General features: G+C 47.1%; 2 protein-coding genes across 2 annotated transcripts in view; both read left to right on the top strand.

Moving 5' to 3' along the window:
- The window catches only part of GON7 (GON7 subunit of KEOPS complex), a 118,842-nt gene that overhangs the window by 5,452 nt on the left and 91,889 nt on the right, over nt 1-21,501 (top strand). The window lies entirely within an intron of this gene.
- The window catches only part of ITPK1 (inositol-tetrakisphosphate 1-kinase), a 36,090-nt gene continuing 21,055 nt past the window's right edge, over nt 6,467-21,501 (top strand). Inside the window, exons 1-3 of the mRNA XM_053474732.1 lie at nt 6,467-6,538; nt 7,621-7,764; nt 11,687-11,711. Coding sequence (XP_053330707.1) covers nt 7,670-7,764; nt 11,687-11,711 — 120 coding nt within the window. The 5' untranslated portion in view covers nt 6,467-6,538; nt 7,621-7,669. The remainder of the gene's footprint in view (nt 6,539-7,620; nt 7,765-11,686; nt 11,712-21,501) is intronic.

The following is a 21,501-nucleotide window of genomic DNA, read 5'->3' on the forward strand; positions in this document are numbered from 1 at the left end:
TTCCAATGACGTCGCTCTCCAGGGAACCGGAAGCGTTTTGAAGACCACAGAGTTTAGGCGCTGGTTGGAACGGCTTGAGGACTCTCCAGCGCCACCGGCCGGCAGAGAATGGGAGAGACAGGTTTCCTACACGTATGTGAAATAATATTTATCTATTATATTTATTTCTAATAAAAGCGCAGAGATCCAGCGAAGCAGAAACACAAGAGTTTGGTGAAAGATGTTCCGTTTCCTGCTGGTGGTAAAAGAGGCGCGTCGCCATGAAATTGCCCCAATTCCCAATTCCCGCAAACCCAAACTACCAAACATTAGGGCTTTAGTGCTTTATTTGTTTTAGTGTCTTATTTCCATAAATAAGAAACAAAAAAAGAGCAAACATCTCCCTTCTCACAGGAGAAACGCGTCGGGGATCAAAACCAGAACCTGCCGGCAGATCGGCCTCCTCCGGCCCCCATCTATTCGCCGTTTCTCCTGCTGTAAAGACTCAGCCCTGAATCAGCTGTTGGTCTCGTCTTAGATTCAGGACAGTACACATGAAGATCCAATCCAATGGAAATTTCCATCTGAAGAAGAGACCTCTGAGGCCACAAAAGCTTTTGGGGGTCTTATATATGATCCCAGCGGGGGGGGGGGTCAGACTGTGTGACCCCGAGAATCTGCCCCTTCACCCTGAGATTGGGGCAAAACCCCTGAGTTCCAGGTAGGGTAATCGGATTGTATCCGTTTCACGGGAAATACACATTTTGTGTTTTTTATCAACAAGTAAGAGAAGCCACAGAACCAACAGCAGGAGGCAGTGCGGGATCACGGCCGATCCAACGATGGAAAGATGGCCGCCGGCATTTCATAGGAATCAATAATTTACTGTAACGGACTGATGGCATTTATATCCTGTATATACCGGTGTATATATATATCTGCAACAAGACGCTGATCCCCAGAGCCCGGGGCCCCCGGCTTTCCCCAGATCTGCCGTCTTTATTTGCTCAAAGCTCATAGTTAATAGAAAATATAATTTTAATATTAAAACTGAGAACAGGGAAGTTATAACACCTGGTCGTATACCAGAGGCTGGTATGGCTTAGAGGAGAGAAGAGACAGACGAGGAGAGAAGAGAGAGAGAGACGGGGAGAGAAGAGAGAGGGGATGGGAGAGGAGAGAGATGGGGAGAGGAGAGAGAGAGAAGGGGAGAGAAGGGATAGGAGAGAGAGAAGGGGAGAGAAGAGAGAAGGGATAGGAGAGAGAGAGAGAAGGGGAGAGAAGAGAGAAGGGATAGGAGAGAGAGAGAGAGAGAGAGACGGGGAGAGAAGAGAGAGGGGGTAGGAGAGAGAGAGAGATGTGGAGAGAAGAGAGAGGGCATAGAAGAGACGAGGGGATTGGAGAGAGAGATGGGAGAGAGACATTTAACTACATAAAGGGAGGGAAATTAATTTCAAAGGAGGAGAAAAGTTACAACAATAGACCAGAATCTAACACTAGAGGGTCAGAGACTGAGATGGGATAGAAATTTGACTTTACTGAGAGGGTGGTAGATAAGTGGAAGAGCTTCCCAGCTGAAGTGGTAAAGGGTAATACAGTGAGGGGATTAAACATGCATGGGATAGACATACGGCTCCTGAATCTAAGACGAGACCAACGACTGATTAAGGTTTAAGTCTTTACAGCAGGAGAAATGTGCGACTAGACGGGGGCCGGATGGGGCCGATCTGCCGGCGGGTTCTAACTGTCTATGGTAACTTTTATTTAGATAATGTTGCCCTCAGGCAGTGAACCCCCTCTGCATTCTCTTAATACCCCCTGCAGACTGAATGCGGGTTGAATAACCTGTTCGGCTCTTATGCCAGAAAGCCGTAAATAAAGGTAGAGGAGAAAGAATTCGTCTTTATGGCGGTAATTCACAGGAGGAGGAGGATTTAACCGGCAGCGAGTAACAGAAAGTTACCAATATCTTCACAAAAGAAAGGAAAAAGGCTTGTGACCTTTGTAAAGCGGCTGGGGGTCGGACAGGCATGATGGGAGTAGGAGTGCTGCTGGCGTTACCCTGCGAGCGGTTGTGTTACCGGGGTGTAGCGGCCATGTTTGTAGCATCTTTTGGTTTATTTAGGCGCGCGGTTTGTCCGTTTCGCTGCGTTGCGCTCTCTGCTCGGGGTCGGAATTAGTAACAGAACTTCCCCGTCTGTCGCCGCGGCTTCTTCTGTTTTTTACAGATAGTGTCACTTGCAGGAAAAAAAAAATTTAACCACAAAGACTGAATTTCTAGGAAAGTTTGGGAATGACTGTTATCACAGTCATAAAACAAAAAAAAATGAAATTCTAACGACAAAGTGGAACTGAACCTCGATTAAGAAAGATAGAAAAGGAACGAGAATTAGGTTAAAATACATCTTTTATCTCTATCGGTAAAACTGGGAGTAAATTTGCTATAAAATGATCAGCATAGGGAAGGATTAACAGATGTCCATAACCGCCAAGTGCCCCTTTTCCGTTTGGCCAGTCCCTCTAATCCCTGATATCCCTCTCTCCTCCCCTGATGCCCCTCTTTTCTAGGCGGTCAGAATGTTTGCGGGGTATGAAGGGATCGCACGGTTCTACTGCCCCGAACATTGATTGTCTATTATTTCTAGAAATATATATGTTAAGATGGGAAATGCCCCTCTATACCCCAGCTCCGCCCCTCTATACCCGGCTCCGCCCCTATATACCCCGTTTCTCACGTCATCTCAGTTGGGGTTTTTTTTGGTTCCCTTTTAATGGGAAGTTTCAGTTTTTTTCAGATAACGAGGGTCATTCTATAGATTTATTTCCCTGCCGTTTAGATATCGGCGCGCTTCCTCTTCTTTATGGGATAACGTCATCGTGTGAAAAGCGTGGCCCCTGACCCGTGGACCCCGGAGCTTGTGACTTGGAATAACGGGTGAACTCAGCGGATCCGGCACCTACCGACGGGTTACTGTACCAAGGAGCCGACCCTGAGGTGCTTTAAATATTAACCCTTCAATAACCCATGGTGAAGCTTCTATTGTGTGATCCAAATGACTAATACCGGCCCTCGTGGACACCTTGACTTGTCATTATTTAAAGATACGCTTCATTGAGGCACCTGCATTCAAGCAGGGAGATCCACCATAACATACTGGGAGCAAAAGCACCAACTGGGGGTCTTCTTATATATGATCCCAGCAGGGGGGGGGATGGGAAGGAGTCAGACTGTGTGACCACCGAGAATCTGCCCCTTCACCCCGAGACAGGGGCAAAAAACCCGGGTATGCGAGTGGTAAACTATCCATGTTCCTACCCAGTGAAAGAACGATGCCGTCGGAGATAAGCTGTCCCGGTCTGGGCTACGAGTCCCGACACAGAGCGCAGCGTTTGGGCTGGAACCGGCTTCGCTGCATTCATCAGGATTAGGTTTCACAGGGGTGTCATTTAACCCCTTAAGAACTAGCGATGATCTAAACTACCAGAACCATCAAAAAAAACAGGCGAATGCAGTAAGAAAAAGAATCCGCCGTCGGAAACACATTTATTATTTACATGACAGCGGGATCGTTTATCGCGCCCTGCTTTTATTTCGTTGTTGGTCCTGATGAAGGCTTCTCGAGGTGGAAACGTTGTTTCCCCCATGGTGACAACTCATACTTTTCAGATCATGCTAAGCGCGTTCCTTACGATTCTCCAAAGAGCATCCCCTCCGAGCCCGACGGACGCCGAAGACAGACGGACGTCCTCGATCTCTAACGAAAAACCCGACACCAGAAACGTTTAACCCTTTAATGACAACGCGGCGTCAGCCCGCACATGCACGGGCTTTGTCGTGAAGGGGTTAATATGATAGCAGTAAGTGGCTTTAACATTAAAGTGTCTCCTGATCCAATTACTTCAAGGCATTAAAAACCAGAATCCTCCGAACTCGTGCACTTTAGGATTACTAATATCTGCGGTTACTGGAATATTTCACGCAGACATGCCTTCACATGCAATTAGGCGTGTAACACGCCAGTACATTGATGTAACCAGTCAGAAGACAAGTTACATTTTAATAACAATGTTTTAATTATTTTGACTGGAGCACTTTGCCCTGCAGTGAAGAAACGTAGTGGCATTATATAAAACTGCAGATCGGCCCCCGTCGGCCCCCCGTCTCTCCTGCTGTAAAGACTCGAACCTTAATCAGTCGCTGGTCTCGTCTTAGATTCAGGAGCCGTATGTCTATCCCATGCATGTTTAATACCCTCGCTGCATTACCCTCTACCACTTCTGCTGGGAGGCTGTTCCACCTATCTACCACCCTCTCAGTAAATAATGGGATTCCCTGCATTCAGTGGACAGCGGTTAGCTGCCAATGAGATATCTGGAGCAGAGCACACTGCAGGGCTTGGCGGGTTAAACATTACACACGCCGGCGCAAAGTACATATCAAGTGGGTGTAAAAAGGCCTCTGTACGTGATCCGCACCATGTGACGCTAGCGGCCAGATTTTATTATTATTCATAAACACGATCCGTAAACCTGCTTCCAGGACTCGGCCCCCCCGGACGCTGCGACGCTCGGCGTGGGTTTACGCGGCGGCCAGGAGATTCTCCGTACAGCTTGTTAAAGATCTTCTTAAAATGTAAAGATCAAAGAAACCTCGCCGAGCCCCGCTCACCGTCTATAAAACGCGTACCGGGGGGGGGGGGATCTGCGTTGTTTGGGTCTAAAGTCTGATTAGAGCTGAAGAAAGTAGGAGAGAGTTCAGGAGAGAGAGTCGGAGGCAGAGGGGAAAACTCTCCTGAAACTTCTCTGATCCGCCATTTCTTGGTATTTTGGGTTCCACTCTCTTATAAAACTTCTTTTTAGTAAATACCAGCTGGATGCGCCGCTCGGTGGCCTGAAGATGGACAACAAAGAAGCAACAAACTTGTTGAAAAATAAAACAAACCAAATGTTGGTAAACAGACAGCTAGGAGCGGGATCTCGTGGGATCTCTCGGGATCTCGCCGGGTTCTGCCGCCGGCGTCACGCTACCTCTGTTGGTATTTGGTATTGTGGGGATCTGGACACCGGGGCGAGTCGTAAATCACCAGTAACGTATAGATGGAAATGTTTGTGGCAACAATTCTGTTCAGTAACTTAGTGACGTGGCGCGTTTATCCGAATGCGACGACCGCACAGCTGCTACGCGCCCTCGCCCTGTTTGTGTCCGCGTTACCGATGCCGACTTTTATCAGCTTGTGGAGCAGAAGGTGGATGCGTTCTACTTAATAGCTGATAGAAAACCAGAACCTGCCGGCAGATCGGCCCCATCCGGCCCCCGTTTCTCCTGCTGTAAAGACCCAAACCTTAATCAGGCGTTGGTCTCGTCTTAGATTCAGGAGCTGTACGTCTATCCCGCGCATGTTTAATACCCTCGCTGGTGGCCGTTGATGCTCCCTTCCGATGTCCGCATGACTTGTAATTACGTAGGAAGTGGCTCGCTTTTACTCCCCCGAGTTAAGGGTCGCTTTCTGATTGGTCCATGATATGTTAAAGAATCTGTATCCATTACTATCGGGCTTTATGAATAAATAGAAGAAAAGGCAAATCGCTGAAACCGCAGCGTTTGCGGACGCAGAATGTGATTGCGCATCGCTCGATGACACCCTTTGTTGGGTAACATTAAAGACGCTGAAGATGAAGACATTTCCTTTGAGGTTTTAAAGCATTAAATAAATCTATACGTTGCGACAGCAGACCTCTTAGCGCTAATGACGTGTATTAGTATTATAACAGATTGTAAGCTCCTGGGAGCAGGGCCCGCTTCTCCTTCTCTCCCAATATGTTTTATTGCGCTTTACAGTTATTGTCAATTTGAAATTGTATTTGTTAAATATTCTCACTGTCCCCTATTGTAACAGCGCCCCGGAATATCCCTGTATATTAAAATGATAGGGCGTTAATAAATGAATGGAATTGCATTTAATTGATCTTTAATAAGATTGAATAATACAGATCTATTATATACAAAATGATGGAGCAGAGCTGCTTTCTGGGGGCAGTTTGGTGGGTAACTCATGGTGGGTAACGCATGGTGGGTAACGCATGGTGGGTGGCTGGGTGCCCCTCTCTCTCTCTCAATGAGCTGCCCCAGTGGCAGGCAGGCACATGGTGAATGCATGCAGGGCTCTGAGTCTCCCGGCTGCCCTCTGCTGGCCGGAAGCGGAACTTCCTCCTTTCACTTCCTAGCCGTAGAGGCAGGCGGGGTGTGCTCTGCGCTGCCGGCGCCTCCCTGTTTGCACGGATAATTCGAATGAGGAGCATTGCCGGGGCCCGGAGCTATTACCGAGGGTGTGTCCTTATCGCGGAATCCCGAGCCCAGTTCACGTGCCCTCCCAGCCTGGGAGAGAGAGAGAGAGAGAGACGGCCGGGGAGGGACCCAGCGTTTAGCAAATGGAGATCTGAGAGAGGGGGAGGGAGAGCAGAGTCATCAAGAGAAGGGAGGGAGACAGCGGGAGACAGATCTCCAGAAGGAGCGACACGGAGAGCTACCGGAGCTTCAGACTCTGCATCTGCTGGCCAGGTCAGTAGTGGAGGGTGGGGAGAGAGCCATGTGCAGCGGGTGACAGCCCTCCCTACCCCCAGCTCATCCCTGCCATGCGTGCTGCAAGTGAGCGGAGATCAGCAGCCTTCCCCTGGCAGGCTTCCTGCAGCTCACCCTGGCACCGATGCGGTTAACCCAGCAGGATGCACTTTGTGTTACAATGTATCGGTGCTTTTTAAATATAAACATCAGCAGGGAGCGTGCCCAGGGGCCCCAAGAGCGATCCTGCCAGGGGCCCCAAGAGCGATCCTGCCAGGGGCCCCATCTCAATGTGCTGTGCAATGTGTCGTTATTACCGTATTATTGATTGATATAGCGCCATCATATTCCTTAGCGCAGTACAATGTGTTGTTATTATTATTGATTGATATAGCGCCATCATATTCCTTAGCGCAGTACAATGTGTCGTTATTATTATTGATTGATATAGCGGCATCGTATTCCTTAGCGCGGTACAATGTGTGTTATTATTATTGATTGATATAGCGCCATCATATTCCTTAGCGCGGTACAATGTGTGTTATTATTGATTGATATAGCGCCATCGTATTCCTTAGCGCAGTACAATGTGTGTTATTATTATTGATTGATATAGCGCCATCATATTCCTTAGCGCAGTACAATGTGTCGTTATTATTATTGATTGATATAGCGCCATCATATTCCTTAGCGCAGTACAATGTGTCGTTATTATTATTGATTGATATAGCGCCATCATATTCCTTAGCGCAGTACAATGTGTTGTTATTATTATTGATTGATATAGCGCCATCATATTCCTTAGCGCGGTACAATGTGTGTTATTATTATTGATTGATATAGCGCCATCGTATTCCTTAGCGCAGTACAATGTGGTGGAGTTCGGGGGAAGCCCTTCCTGCGCACGCAGTCCCCGTGACTCGCGGAGATAGCGCACTTGCGTTCCCGATACCAAATGCAGAATTTGTGTCTGGATGCATTTTACCTGCTGCCCCTCGTCGGACCGGATCCTTTTAACCCTTTTTCTGCCGAGATCCCCAGCGCTCTTTAACCAGCTCTATCGGTATCTGTTTACGTTCTAGATCCTCGCCTGGCCGCTCGCACCGGATTTTTGCCGATTCTTCAGACAAGATGCAGACGTTCCTGAAGGGGAAGCGGGTCGGCTACTGGCTGAGCGAGAAAAAGATCAAGAAACTGAACTTCCAGGCGTTCGCCGAGCTGTGCAGGTACGTGCGGGGATCTGGGGATACACGCTGAGCCCGTCCTGGCGGGCCGGTGATCCGCGTAACGGTTCCAGACGCCGCGGAGAGCGGGATGTCTCGGGATGTCTCGAAAGCAGCGATCAGTAAGGTGGAGATATTGATGACGATCGTGAATTAACCCATTGATGTATCAGTGGTGTAGCTGTCAGAAGATTACTTTCACAGTTAAGGGGTTAAAATAAACCCCTACATAGTTGTTAACCCTTTCTCGTGCTGATGTTTTGGACCCTTTGGCGGTTATGTCAAGGGGCGCGTGTCACTTGCCGAGTGGATCTGTATGGTCTGAGCGGGATTTAGGCCATCGCTCCCCTCTATAAAGTGTTTATTCAGATCCAAACTGGAACCTTAAGGGTTAATCAGATAAGCGCCTTCATATTCTGCCGCTTTTTTTATTAAATGCGAGGAAATATACTTATTATATGAGCAATCGATATGGAATTCATTCATTTATAGCGGCGTTCCTGATTGCCTTTCAGGTTTTTGGGTGTTTTGGGTTCTGTCTCTTTAAAGCTTGGCCTGGGGGTATTTGGTGGATTCTGCCACCTGTAGAGGGGTATTAAGGGGTAACAAGGCGCTGTTGCCTCCCATCAGATTGGTTGTTTTGTTGTTTGTTTTTTTTACCTTGCCTTCGGTGCCACAACAGAGGAGACTGGGGATTATGTACGAGAAGTTATTTAAACTTTAAATGGTCTTGTTGCCATAGCAACCATAGAATGGTCCAATCAGCCGGGCCGTTCTATCGGTTGCTAAGGTGAGAGACTTTTCAAATTCTGCGTTTGAGAGAGACTCGCGCCTGGGAAAATATGGCGACATGACCTCGTTCTTCAAAGAGCGGCTGTCCAATCAGGGCCTGAACCTGCCGGCAGATCGGCCCCATCCGGCCCCCGTCTAGCCACCTGTTTCTCATGCATGTTTCATCCCCTCGCTGTATTACCCTCTACCACCTCTGCTGAGAGGCTGTTCCACTTATCTACCACCCTCTCAGTAAAGTAAAAGTGCCTCACATTACATCTAAACCCTCTGGTTTTAATTAATCCGATAGCTACACGCAGAACGCCCTCTATGGCTTTTAAGGAAGGCTGAGTTTTTAATCTTTTAACCCCGCGTGAGACCCGAAGAGCCCCCCGAAGATAAAGCTTTCCTGCTATGGGTGTTTCAAACTTCTCTACGTGTCTGTCCTCGGCTATTGGTGTCCTCGGGTTAATTCCGGTGGGTTTGATGGCAGATCCGGCTGCATTCACACTTGCGATTTCTCCCCCCACCGCTGTACACGGTTTAGTGCGGCGGTCTCTTTAAATAAGGCTATTTACCGCAGCATAAGGATAATCTGCTAATCCAGTTTGCACAGCACAGAGTATATTCCCGATGGAACGCATCTGTGTTTGTGTAGCCTTTAGGTATCTAATGTGGAATAAAGATCCTCCGGCCGCCGCTTACATAACCCCGCGGCCGTTTGGCTGCACCTGTCATGTAAACTTAAATTGAGTGTGTTTGCGAGGCGCAGCCATGCGCGGGATCTTTCCTTCGGGGGTCAGTGAGCCAAATCTGGATCTTCTTCACTGTCCAAGTTTCTTGAGAGAAGCTGCTAAGCTAAATTGTTACCTAGATAGAGGGTGGTAGATAAGTGGAACAGCCTCCCAGAAGAAACGGGAGACTAGACGGGGGCCGAATGGGGCCGATCTGCCGGCAGATACTATGTTTCTGGTAACCCGCTTGGCGTGTCGCTCGGGAACGTATGGATCGTATACCGAGCCGCTGGCGTTTTGGGGGCTTCTATTCTATGAATTACGGCCCAGGAGATAAGAATTGCACGCGGTGAATGCCAAAAAGTGCGATTCTTGCAGTGTTTTGGTAGCGCTTTTATTGACCCCGGTATACAGAACCATCAAGAGGGGCAGTTTGAGACCCTTCATTTTTTTTTTATTTAACCCTATTTTGTTTGTAAGTCATCCTGAGCCCTTTAAAAACCCGCTAAGGCCCGTCGTCACGGAAGTTTCTTTTTTACTAAGAAGCATAATTTGACGATGGGGACGGCCCTTTTTGGAACAGTGGGCTGCGTCTGGCTGAGGATGATGGGTGTTGCAGTGGGTTTTTTTTTTGACCGGTTTAGGCACTTCCTGTAAACGGGTAAACCTCCCATTGTTCTCTGGCGCTATTCACTCTTTAATGCACACGAGGAAGTATACGTTTACCCGGAATCTCGGGGTTCGGAGTAAATTCTGCGTTGGATCGCTCTGCGTTTGAGTAAATTTGCAGTTGTTATCTGGCAGCCTTCGGTAAACTCGCTCGGGTGATTACCACTCCAATGTCTGAAAACACAGAGTCGCTGATAACGCAGACAATGACTTTATTCTCGTCTGAACTTGACCTGTGCGCTCAATCGATCCTGGGATATCGCTATCAGCGAGGTGGAGAAGGAAGCCTCTGCTGAGATAATATTTGTTCCTCCCCGCAGGGATTCCACAGTAATGACACCTCTTTAAAAACACAATTAAACCTCTTATTTGCATCAGCAGTGGACTTTGTGGACTTTACTGAGAGGGTGGTAACAGATTACCTCATTCATTCTCACGCTTACACTGTGACATTCACTCATTCGCGTGCTTACACTGTGACGCTCATTCATTCACAGGCTTACACTGACTCCTTCATGCTTACACACTGATATTCATTTCACTCATACACACATTTGGGCAAAAGGAAGAAAAAAATAGTAAATGCAGTATGTGTGATTTATAGCCAGGTCGCTGAATGAACCCGGGGTGATAGAGCGCCCGGTTTGTGTGAATCCGCAGCAGTCGATGAGACCTTGTAAGGCTTCCGTTCGGCATTTCTAGAAAGAGACTCTGGCAAAGGGATTGGATTCAGCCGCAGAAATCGGGGAACAACATGACTGTTTCTATAAAAATTGCAGCTTTTTTATTTTTAGATGTTTTTTTAGAAATTTATTCCACTGTAACCATGGCGATATTACTGCTCATGCACTTTTTTTTTTTACACAATTAACTTGATTAACGTTTAAACCTTAATCAGTCGTTGGTCTCGTCTTAGATTCAGGAGCCGTCTGTCTATCCCATGCATGTTTAATACCCTCACTGTATTACCCTCTATCACCTCTGCTGGGAGGCTGCTCCATTTCTCTACCACCCTCTCAGTAATCTAAACCTCTGGCCCATCTGCACTCCCCCTTGTAAAAGTTGTTCATTACTTCCTACGTTATAAATATACACTACTTTGGGTGATTGGAGGGGTAATTATGGATGCGATCAGTCGGAGAAGGGGGTACTTTTTATAGAGGGCAACGTTTTCTTTTTTGCTTTGAGCACTCGGTGCAGAGGAGGGCAGCCTCAGCCGATGGTCTCACAGCGAGGCCTAGTTTGGTTGTCGTGGTAACCAGCCGGCACTCTGACCCGTGCGCGCACTTCCTTCACTTCCCCGTGCGCCGCTGACAGCCTAATTTGGGCCTTTTTTCCTGTTTTTTTAGATCCCCCTCTCGCTGCTGGAAGCCATTACCAGGTTGATGATGTCATCAAATCACTAAAATAAGAAAAAAAGGCAAATATTTAAATTATTCTAGGCCAGGCTTAATAAATTATTTTATTTCTGTCGTTGGTCTCGTCTTAGATTCAGGAGCCGTATGCCTATCCCATGCGTGTTTAATACCCTCGCTGTATTACCCTCTACCACTTCTGCTGGGTGGTTCTTTCACTTATCTACCACCCCTTGCGCTTATTGTACCATGGAAAAACCATAACATGGGTAATAGTCTGGTTTGTGGAGATAAGATTTCATTTCTATACCCCCTGCGCTTTTAATTATATACATCTGCCATTATATTTATATATATTTATACTTTTATGTAATGCCATATTTTTTATCTTTCTAGGAAAAGAGGAATCGAGGTCGTGCAGGTGAGTTCTGTGAATTTTTTGGTTCTTTGTCTTTTATTGTTTTAAAATATGTAACCAATTATCGCTACATGCTTATCAAGTTTGTAAAAAATGTTCCTCGACTTGAAATAAACGAGTTATTCAAGAAACATCGACGTGGAGACCCTAGAAAGTATTTCGAGTTCCCGCGATGGTAATAAGGACCGGGGCGGGGAAGTTTGTGTATAAATACGGGACAAGTTTCTGTGCCAGAAAAAGGGCCTGGATGTTTTTATTTTTTCTTCTGAAAAGCAGAACCTCTAGGGCTATAAATAATAGAATAAACATTAATATTTTAGAGCTTCTTGATCCAAGGAGAAATCTGATTGCCTTTTGGCACTGAGAAGGATTGCCCCCCCCCCGGGGATTGCCTTCTTTTGGGTAGGGTAGGTAAGGGTTAAACTTGCGTTTGTGTGGGGGGGTTAAGCTAAATTACTAGGTTAGAAACAGGTATTTTGAAGAAAATCCGTATTATTTATCCCAAAGGGCCTTCGTTAGTAATTTAGGAGGCCAATGATGGGAACCATTTAGCGCCCAAAGCGTTTTGGCTACAATGTTACATTGTTCAGATTCTAGCAAGAAAGGCTGAAGGGTTATTGGTTGGTATGAAGGAGATCTGGTTACCCACGGTTAGCCCCAATTGGTCCGATGGACGTCCTCATAAGACGCCCCGCGCTTTAGGTCCGGGGCACGCGATTCTAAACGAGATCCGTGTAATTATGGACAATAATTGTATTGATTCCTAATGAGAAGCACCTAGAAAAATGAGAGCCGACGAGGCGAGAAGAAGTTCTGGGGGATGCGGGTTTAGCGAAAAATGTCTTAACTTTCCCCAAAAGGTGTTCCTTTCCAGCTCCGCCGCTGGTGAGAGTCTGGCGGAGAGCTTGAAGCGAGGTACGGTCTAAAGGCCATCTCCAGTGTTGATTCATAATGATTAACCCGCGGATAACCGACCCGAGGCTCTCCCGGCCCCTGTGTGCTTACCGCTCCCAAATTCCAGGCTGGCCGAGCCTCGGTTAATAAGCCGTCGATGACTAAAGCGTTGGCGGGTCGATTGTCACTCATGATAAGATGATGTGTGCTCTTTGATTATTGGCTATTTTTATGAAATTTATAAAATATGGTTAATTTTTGGTGGGATAGGTCTCATTAAACGTTTACTACTCTACCCATAAATATACACAACACTTCCCAAGTATCCCTGTATGGTTTGTCTAGTCCCTCCATGGTCTCCAAATCCTTGTGCCCCTCTTTCCTCCCCCGGTGCCCCTCTTTCCTAGGAGCGCAGAATGTTTGCTGAGTGTGAGTGTCTCACGGTGTCATATCTGAGTCAGACCCAGTCACCCTCTTAGACCTAGAGAGCCACAAAGGACCTCCTTCTCTTCCACCACCGCTGACTGACTTCTTAATCCATAGCGTGGAGACCTGATATCCGCGTTGGTTTGAGTGGAAGCGATACTATAGTGAGACCTTTGATCTCCCCAGGCAGCTCATTGAGAGTTTTGGGGCGCTGGGGAGGCCAGTAGCCCCAATAAGGGGCAGCTGCACTCAACTGCCACCCAACTTCATGAATTCCTGGTGTTCTTCTCCGGTCGTAAAACAATATCGATCGATGGAAGCAAACTCATAAAGGAGGCGACACCGGTGGCACGGTGGATAATCATTACGGGAACCGGAAAACCCTAAACGCAAGATGATCGGTAACTGATTTTAACCAAAATACCAGTTTATTTGGCTTAGCTGCTGTCACCTGTTCTGTTCATGCAGTAAAGAAGTGCTGCAGAGAAATTTATTAAAGAGGGCCAAGGGGAATGTTTAGAACATTTAGTTCTGGATCTCCGTGTCACCGACGGGGGGGGCCCGTCGTTTTCCACCCCTCTCGTGGGGTATTTACAGATCAGGAACGGTGCCTCGGATCCAACGGGGAAGGATCGTCACGTTTTCGGTTGCCAGGGAACCGCTGTTTTCTTGAAACATCGGAGATGGTTTATTTTCACATGAAATATTAATGGTAACAGCTTACGAGCGGGGCATCGGGGAGAACGTGAGACGCTTCAAATGCCGAGCCGGAAAAAGCCCGCAGACGTCAGGATCCGATCGGTCCGAGTGACTTGGCGAAACCCCCTTCTCCGAGACATGATTTATTTTTATCTGCGTGCCAAGTTGGTCTCGGCTCACAAAGACTCCGGCCGATATCCGGGTGGCGTGGATGTAGGTCAGTGTCTTGCCACCAGCTAAAGTTTCACAGCACAGAACAAGTCGAGGCTGTCGAGATTTATTGAAAAGGCCATAGGGACCGGAATTGGGAAATGCACCTCGTCGGATAACGTGGATAAAGTAGAAGAACAAAAGAGGTCCAACTGGCGTAGGACGCGCCCTGTATCTTTAAGTCGCTTCACCCTTATAAGTTTGGTGTCATTTCAAAGAAAATGTAAATCTCTCACTCAAGCGCTCTCACTCTCACTAACTCTCTCGCTCTTACTCGCTCTCAATGTCTTCCTATCTTCTGCGCCGACCGCTTCAGTGTCCCTGTCTCCTTTTTGACGGCTTCGCTTCTTTCCTTGGCTCTACTGTCTTCTTGCTTCGTTCACCGGAGCGCTTCCTCAAAAGGGGCGGAGCCTCTGCGCACCCCCCTCTCCCCCAAATTTCGGAACCACGCCAGCAAAATCACTATTCCCAAAGGCCGACAATTCATTCCATAGAAATAATTACATCGTATGAGCCATTTTAGCCGTTGTGCTTATTACGCTCTTGCTGTAGCTTTTGGAAATCCCATTTAATGCCTTCAGGATCTCCTCCGATGACCGCAGGCGATCCGGCCGGTGTCAGACCGAGCTGTGATAATTACAGAGCCACCTGTGTGCCTGAAGACCGTTTTGGGGTGGAATCTGTTTTTTTTTTTAGTTGAAAGATCCTGTGTCTTACTCGATTCCCTTGAGCAATTAGATCGGTTTTGTGTCCTGCTGCAGGATCCCGTCTGTCCTCGGATCACCCGGCGCTGAGAATCTGTTAATGACGGTTAAAGGTGAATTCTCGCTAAACTGATTAACTCCGGCATGTGAAAGCCTCTTTGTGTCGCTCGCGCGGATTTTACTTTTACCTTCTTGGGAAACGTTTCATGGTTTCGTTTTTGTAAAGTTACACAATTAAAAAAAATATATATATTTAATTGTATTTGTAGAGAATAAAAATATTTATTGTATTTGTGGGGAATACGGTTGGTCCTCGAAGGCCAGATTCTTTTAAGAGGCCTTAACGTTAACGCATTTAATACCTGCGCGGTCCCTTTAAATACCCGCCGTGTCCCCGGCAGAACACATCTCCTGCCACGTGGTGCGCCCCTGAATCAGTGTTCTGGGGGTCTCTAACGAGATCTCCTGTGCACATGCGCAAGTAGCCAGTCAGTGGTATGAAATGTCAGACCACGGAGGAGATGTTGCTCTGGAGCTGCAGCTTCTCCTTGACATAAGTTTCTTTTTCTTTCTTTTTATTTTTTGATTAATTGATGCATTTAAAGTACTTATTCTTTTTCATGCGTTTAGTCCTCAGGGATTTCCTTGTTAGAACGACCCTTTTATATCCAATTACTGAAAAAGCAGCGAGATTTCAGATTAAGCCAACTTGCATTGTTTGGAATCAAGTTATTCTGTTTCCCCCCATAAATACATACATATTGTATAATATAAATATATAATATATAAATGTATATATACCCTTCTCACCTGTATATATATATATATATAATATATACCGTATTTGCTCGATTATAAGACGACCCTGATTATAAGACGACCCCCCAAATCTTAATATTAATTTAGGAAAAAAAGAAAAAGCCTGAATATAAGACGACCCTATAGGAAAAAAGTTTTACCAGTAAATGTTAATTCATTTAAACACTTTTTTAATAAAAGCTATGCTTGAGAAAAATATTTTGGTTTTATTTCCTTCTATTTTCCAACCTGCCCCCCAGTTATGCACATCTGCCCCAGAAGTGCCTTATACCCCCTATATGCCACTGTGCCCCATGATATGCCTTTTAACCCTCTAAATGTCACAGTGCCCCATGATATGCCTTTTAACCCTATATGCCACTGTGCCCCATGATATGCCTTTTAACCCCATATGCCACTCTGGCACTTAGAGGGTTAAAAGGCATATTATTGGGAAGAGTGGCATGTAGGGAGGTTTAAGGCATTTCAGGAGGCAGAGTGGCATTAAAAGGGGTTAAAAGGCATTTCACAGAGCACTCTGCCTCCAGAAATGCCTTACACCCCCCATTTAACACTCCCTCTCCCTCCTCCAAACTTACCGGTGCTTCTGAGTTGGGGGGGCGCATTACACAGGAGGGTCCAGGTCCCCTGCATCTGAGCCCCAGGTGCTTAGTCCGGACAGCATGTAGAGCTCCACGCGAATCGCATAGAGCTCTACACGCTGCCCGGACTAAGCACCGGGGACTCAGAAGCACCGGTAAGTTGGAGGGGGCATAACACAGGAGGATGCAGGTCCCCTGCATCCTCCTGTGTTATGCCCCCCCCCCTCCAGCTTACCGGTGCTTCTGAGTCCCCAGTGCTTAGTCCGGGCAGCGTGTAGAGCGATACGCGATTGTATCGTGTAGAGCTCTACGTGATTATATCGCGTAGAGCTCTACACGCAGCCCGGACTAAGCACCGGGGACTCAGAATCACCGGTAAGTTGGGGGGGGGGTTAACACAGGAGGATCCAGGTCCTCTGCATCGCTGCGGGGGATCTGGATCTTAGTCTCATAATCAGACCTATTTGAGGTCTGATTATAAGACGACCCTGATTATAAGACGAGGGGTATTTTTCAGAGCATTTGCTCTGGAAAAACCTCGTCTTATAATCGAGCAAATACGGTATATATTATATTTAGCAAATCCTTGTGTAACTAAAACTCCCATCACTCGAATCAAACCAGAGCATTCGAAATATTTTTTGGAGGGGGGGGCATTATGATAACTTTTCGGCACCCAATGAGTTAAAATCTGTAATTTTTTTAATGACCCTGTAAGTAAAGCAATGCATTTGCTATAACACGGGCGTGATAGATGTTTGGTTTGAGCCCGTAACATGCTGCGTGTCTTTAAATGTAGAAATAATAGTTTGGATCAAAAAGATAAGAGAAAAAAACAAAACTACTGAAAGAATATGTGCATGAGAGCGTTTATACAGCGCTGCGGAGTATGACGGCGCTATATAAACCAATAAATAATAACCGATTTAACTAAGCTTGTTCTCCTCTGTGTCTGAGCCGCAGGGTTTGGTGCCGGGTTTGGGTTTGGTGCCGGCTTTGGGTTTGGTGCTGGGTTTGGGTTTGGTGCCTGCTTTGGGTTTGGTGCTGGGTTTGGGTTTGGTGCCGGGTTTGGGTTTGGTGCCAGGTTTGGGTTTCCTGATAACGTTCCCGCTCGGACCTTTCGGTTCCGTGTCATCTGTTGGGTATCCTGCGTATGAGAACCTTGCGGAAGGCAGATAGAACTCCGGGAAACATCGCGTTGGCGCAGAATTCCGTCTCTCGCTCCTCTGCGTTCTTTTAATTCAAAATAACCGGAGCGGAATTCGTTCTAACCTAGAAGGGTTTGTGCCGGCCGGACCCGTAGGAGCCGGAGCGAGATGGATTCAAGACCCTCGACCGCGACGGTGCTACGGAAAGGTTCTTCCTCGTCCTGCTTATCGTCGCGGCCCCGGAGGCTTAAATCGTGTTTGTCTCGCTGTCCCCTGTGATTTAGTTGATGTTGCGCAGGAACATTTGCTTCGCTCTGTTTAGTTGCTGATTGCGAACATCTGAACTTCTTCAGGGTTTGGTAAAGAACATCGAGAACGGCAGAATCCCTCTGTCACGCCGAGAGCGGCCGAGACGTCAGAAACCTAGGATAAGCCCCATCCGGCCCCCGTCTAGTTGCCGTTTCTCCTGCTGTAAAGACTCAAACCTTAATCAGTCGCTGGTCTCGTCTTAGATTCAGGAGCCGTATGTCTATCCCATGCATGTTTAATCCCCTCACTTTATTACCCTCTACCACTTCTGCTGGGAGGCTGTTCCACTTATCCACCACCCTCTCAGTAAAATAAAACCTCCTTGCGTTCCATATCGGTCTCTGATCCTCTAGTGTTAGATTCCGGTCTCTTGTTGTAACTTTTCTCCTTCTTTGAAATAAATTCCCTCCCTTCCTTTTATTAAATCCCTTTATGTATTGAAATGTTTCCATCACATCCCCTCTCTCTCTCTTCTCTATTTCTCTTCTCTCTTTTCTCCCCTCTCTCTCTCTTTTCTCCCATCTTCCTCTCTCTCTCTCGCCTCTTCTCTCTCTCTCGCCTCTTCTCTCTCTCTCGCCTCTTCTCTCTCTCTCGCCTCTTCTCTCCCCCAAGCCGCACATCTTAAGATCCATTAGCCTTCATTGGAAAAACAACCCCCGTCCGTCTGTCTGTCCATCTTGATCTCCTCTCGGTGTTCAGGAATATTTTCCTTCGGCCGAGCGTGAAAGATTCCCAGACAAAACAACCTCGTTACAGGAATACATCGCTCATAGCTTCCTCCGGTCTGTGGATTCCAAGAGACCGGTGAGGTTTGTGACCGACATATTATCCCGACCTTCGCGTTTCCATCACTTTAGAAATCATACATTTTGAGTTCATGGTTGGAAACGGCGCATGCTGTTAAAATATTTTAGTCGCACAAGGCTAAGATAACCCATGGAACTTAAGAGGGTGGTAGATAAAAGGAACAGCCTCCCGGCAGAAGTGCTAGAGGGTGATACAGCAAGGGGATTAAACCCCTCAATCTAAGACGAGACCAACGACTGATTAAGGTCTGAGTCGTTACAGCAGGAGAATCAGCGACTGGCCGGGGGCCGAATGGGGCCGATCTGCCGGCAGGTTCTATGTTTGTATTTTGAATTATTGTGCGGCCCGTATGTAAATAGTAGAGATATTTGTGAAAATCTAATTTCTTTTCCTCCTTCCTGTAACGTTTTCTCCTCTGTGCTCCCCGCGTTTGGTGGAAGGCAGTCTTACTGGAAGCTGTGGCATTTCTTCTTTTTAAACTGGGATGTCTGCGGGGCGGCGGATGTCGCACGATCTGTGTGTTTGTGAAAGGTGATGCTTGGACAGCATTGTGTTTTATCTCAGCGAGTCACGGAATGCAGTCCGTTGCGAGCCGTGTAAATCTACTGAGATCTCTCCGTGTTCCAGCCGGTTCCACGTGACGCGCATGCGACTCGCCGATTCTCAGACACCCGCCGGGCTCGTCATCCTTTGGCCCGTCGGGCGTGTGATGAGATTTGGGAGGAGGGGTCCCCAACATTTCTGTCTTCCAGTACGTAGAATCCATGCGGTGTGATGATCACACTCTGTATAGAACGGCGTATTAAACAGTTTGATTTCACATGGAATATTAGTTGAGAATTCTATGTATGCGTGTATATGTGTGTGTATGTATAGGTGTCTGTGTGTGTATGTATAGGTGTCTGTGTGTGTGTGTATAGGTGTTTGTATCTGTGTGTGTGTGTATGTATAGGTGTTTGTGTGTGTCTATGTATAGTTGTGTGTGTGTGTGTGTATAGGTGTTTGTGTCTATATGTATATGTATAGGTGTTTTTGTGCGTGTGTCTATGTATAGTTGTGTATAGGTGTGTGTGTGTATATGTATAGGTGTGTGTGTGTGTGTCTATGTCCAGAACTACACCCAACTTACCTTTAAAAAAAATTAAATCCGCCAATATTTCTCATGTTTAATGTTTTTCTTGCTGTTCAGCGTTATAGAGCTGGGAGTTTTAACCGCTTGTGTGCTGTACAGTCCGGCACCCGCGCAATAGCAGTTAAAGGGTCTCCGCAGTCCCCTATTGCGGCGCTCCTAATCCATGCGGATTGAGGGGAGACCCCATAAAAGAGGTTAGTTTGCACCCCCCCGTGTGGGAGTTTTGGGTGAGGCTGTCCCCGTGGGCCATCACCATGCGCTCTGACAGCTGTTAATCGCGGCTGTAATTATATCGCTGTTCCGCGGCGCGTTATCACATAGTAAATAGTGTTCCGGGTGGTGCCGGGAGGCGAGTTCAGCGCATGGTCCAGGTACGGCGATCGGCGCATAGCGGCTGTTCCGTTTTATCTTGATTTTCAGAAGGCAGACCGTTCCGTCGCTCAGGAGCCTCCCTCTGCGCCCTTTTGGCCGTTAACAATCCTTATTGCAACCCCAATTTATGAAAAAAATGCCGGCATATTATACAATCATAATAAAATATACCATACTAATAAATTAGTATCCGTTAACGGATCCAGTCCTGCTTCTCTTTGTAGTGATGATTAACCTGCGACGCTTAATCCATTCCCTGCCGCTACGAGCAGCTTTCCCAAACATGACACCGCGGACAGAGACCCCCGAGTCGTTAGACCCCCGGCCTATGCGTGTTTCTTGTTAATTTAAGCACTAGAGCGCGGATTCCTTGTAACCTGCCCCCCCCCCTTCCTGCTAACCTGCTTTTTCTCATCTCCCGAGCATGATCTTTAAAGGGTTAAAAAGCTTTCAGGATCCCCGTTCCGGAAGCTAGGCCCACACCGTGCACTTAGCACATATAAGTTTGGCAGCGATGACTCGTCGCTGACCTCATAATATCCCGTCTGCCGGAAGAACCTCCGGGACGCGGTGGCCAACCTGAGCCGTGCCAGATCTCCTACTTCTGCGAAGTGTCAGCCATTAACCACTTCACCGCTTAATAGAGTCGATTAAGCTCTGGATAGGCAAAGATCTCCCGCTAACTCTCCTACCTTTCTGACGGCAAAGTAACTAAACCCCTGGAAGAGGACGACATTCCGCACTCGGATTTCAAGTGTTTGGGTTTTTTTTGTGTTGTGCCGGCGTTTTTTTTTATACATTATTCAGTAAGAGAAGAGCAGGAGAGGGTGCGATAAAACATTTAAATGCAAAAAGGGAATAAACAAAGGACAGAAGGAAAGTTACAACAAGAGACCGGAATCTAACGCTAGAGAATCAGAGGCTGAGACGGAACGGAAGGACGGTTTACTGAGAGAGTGATAGATAAATGGAACAGCCTCCCAGCAGAAGTGGTAGAGGGTAATACAGTGAGGGTATTAAACATGCATGGGATAGACGGCGTGTTCGACACTTTAGTTCCGATGTTCCAAGCAGACGAGAATTTTTTTTTTGTTTTTTTGGGGGTTAGAATGTTCGTGTATCTGGGTTCTAAATTAGAATGCTTTGCAAATGAGAGCAGCGATGTAATCTCTCATTGGCTGTTATATCCTTATATATATATATATACTGCGTGCGACTCTGCGCGTCTTATAGTACATCAGAAATACTATATTATAAACTAAAAAACGTTTTTAATCTGTAAAGGAGAAAGTTCCGCTCTGTGTCGTTTTGGATGTTGAAAGTATATGTTTCTTCTATCCGTGTTTTGGGCGACTGCTGACAGACATCATGTAGACGAATAGTCCGCACTTTATCTGTTATTCTGTTTCCTGTTACGATAACATCCTGTGGCCCTTCCTCACCGGCCCCGGCGAGAATAAAATGCATGCGTCTCGCGGGGATCTCTGCTGTCAGCGAGCGCGTTCGGAGCGCACGAGAGCCAACGCAGACGCCGGCGGGAACATAAACACCGCGCGCTGCCATAAAATGTCCGCGGCCGCGCACGCCGATTGCGAAATCCCGGCCTTCGGTCTGGCTGCTGAAGAAGAGACCATTTCAACACCTCTGGCCCCTGCCGGCCCCCGTAGGTGACAGGTCTACTTAGTTATAATG

This window comes from Spea bombifrons, chromosome 9, assembly GCF_027358695.1.
Source record: "Spea bombifrons isolate aSpeBom1 chromosome 9, aSpeBom1.2.pri, whole genome shotgun sequence".
Lineage (NCBI taxonomy): Eukaryota > Metazoa > Chordata > Amphibia > Anura > Pelobatidae > Spea > Spea bombifrons.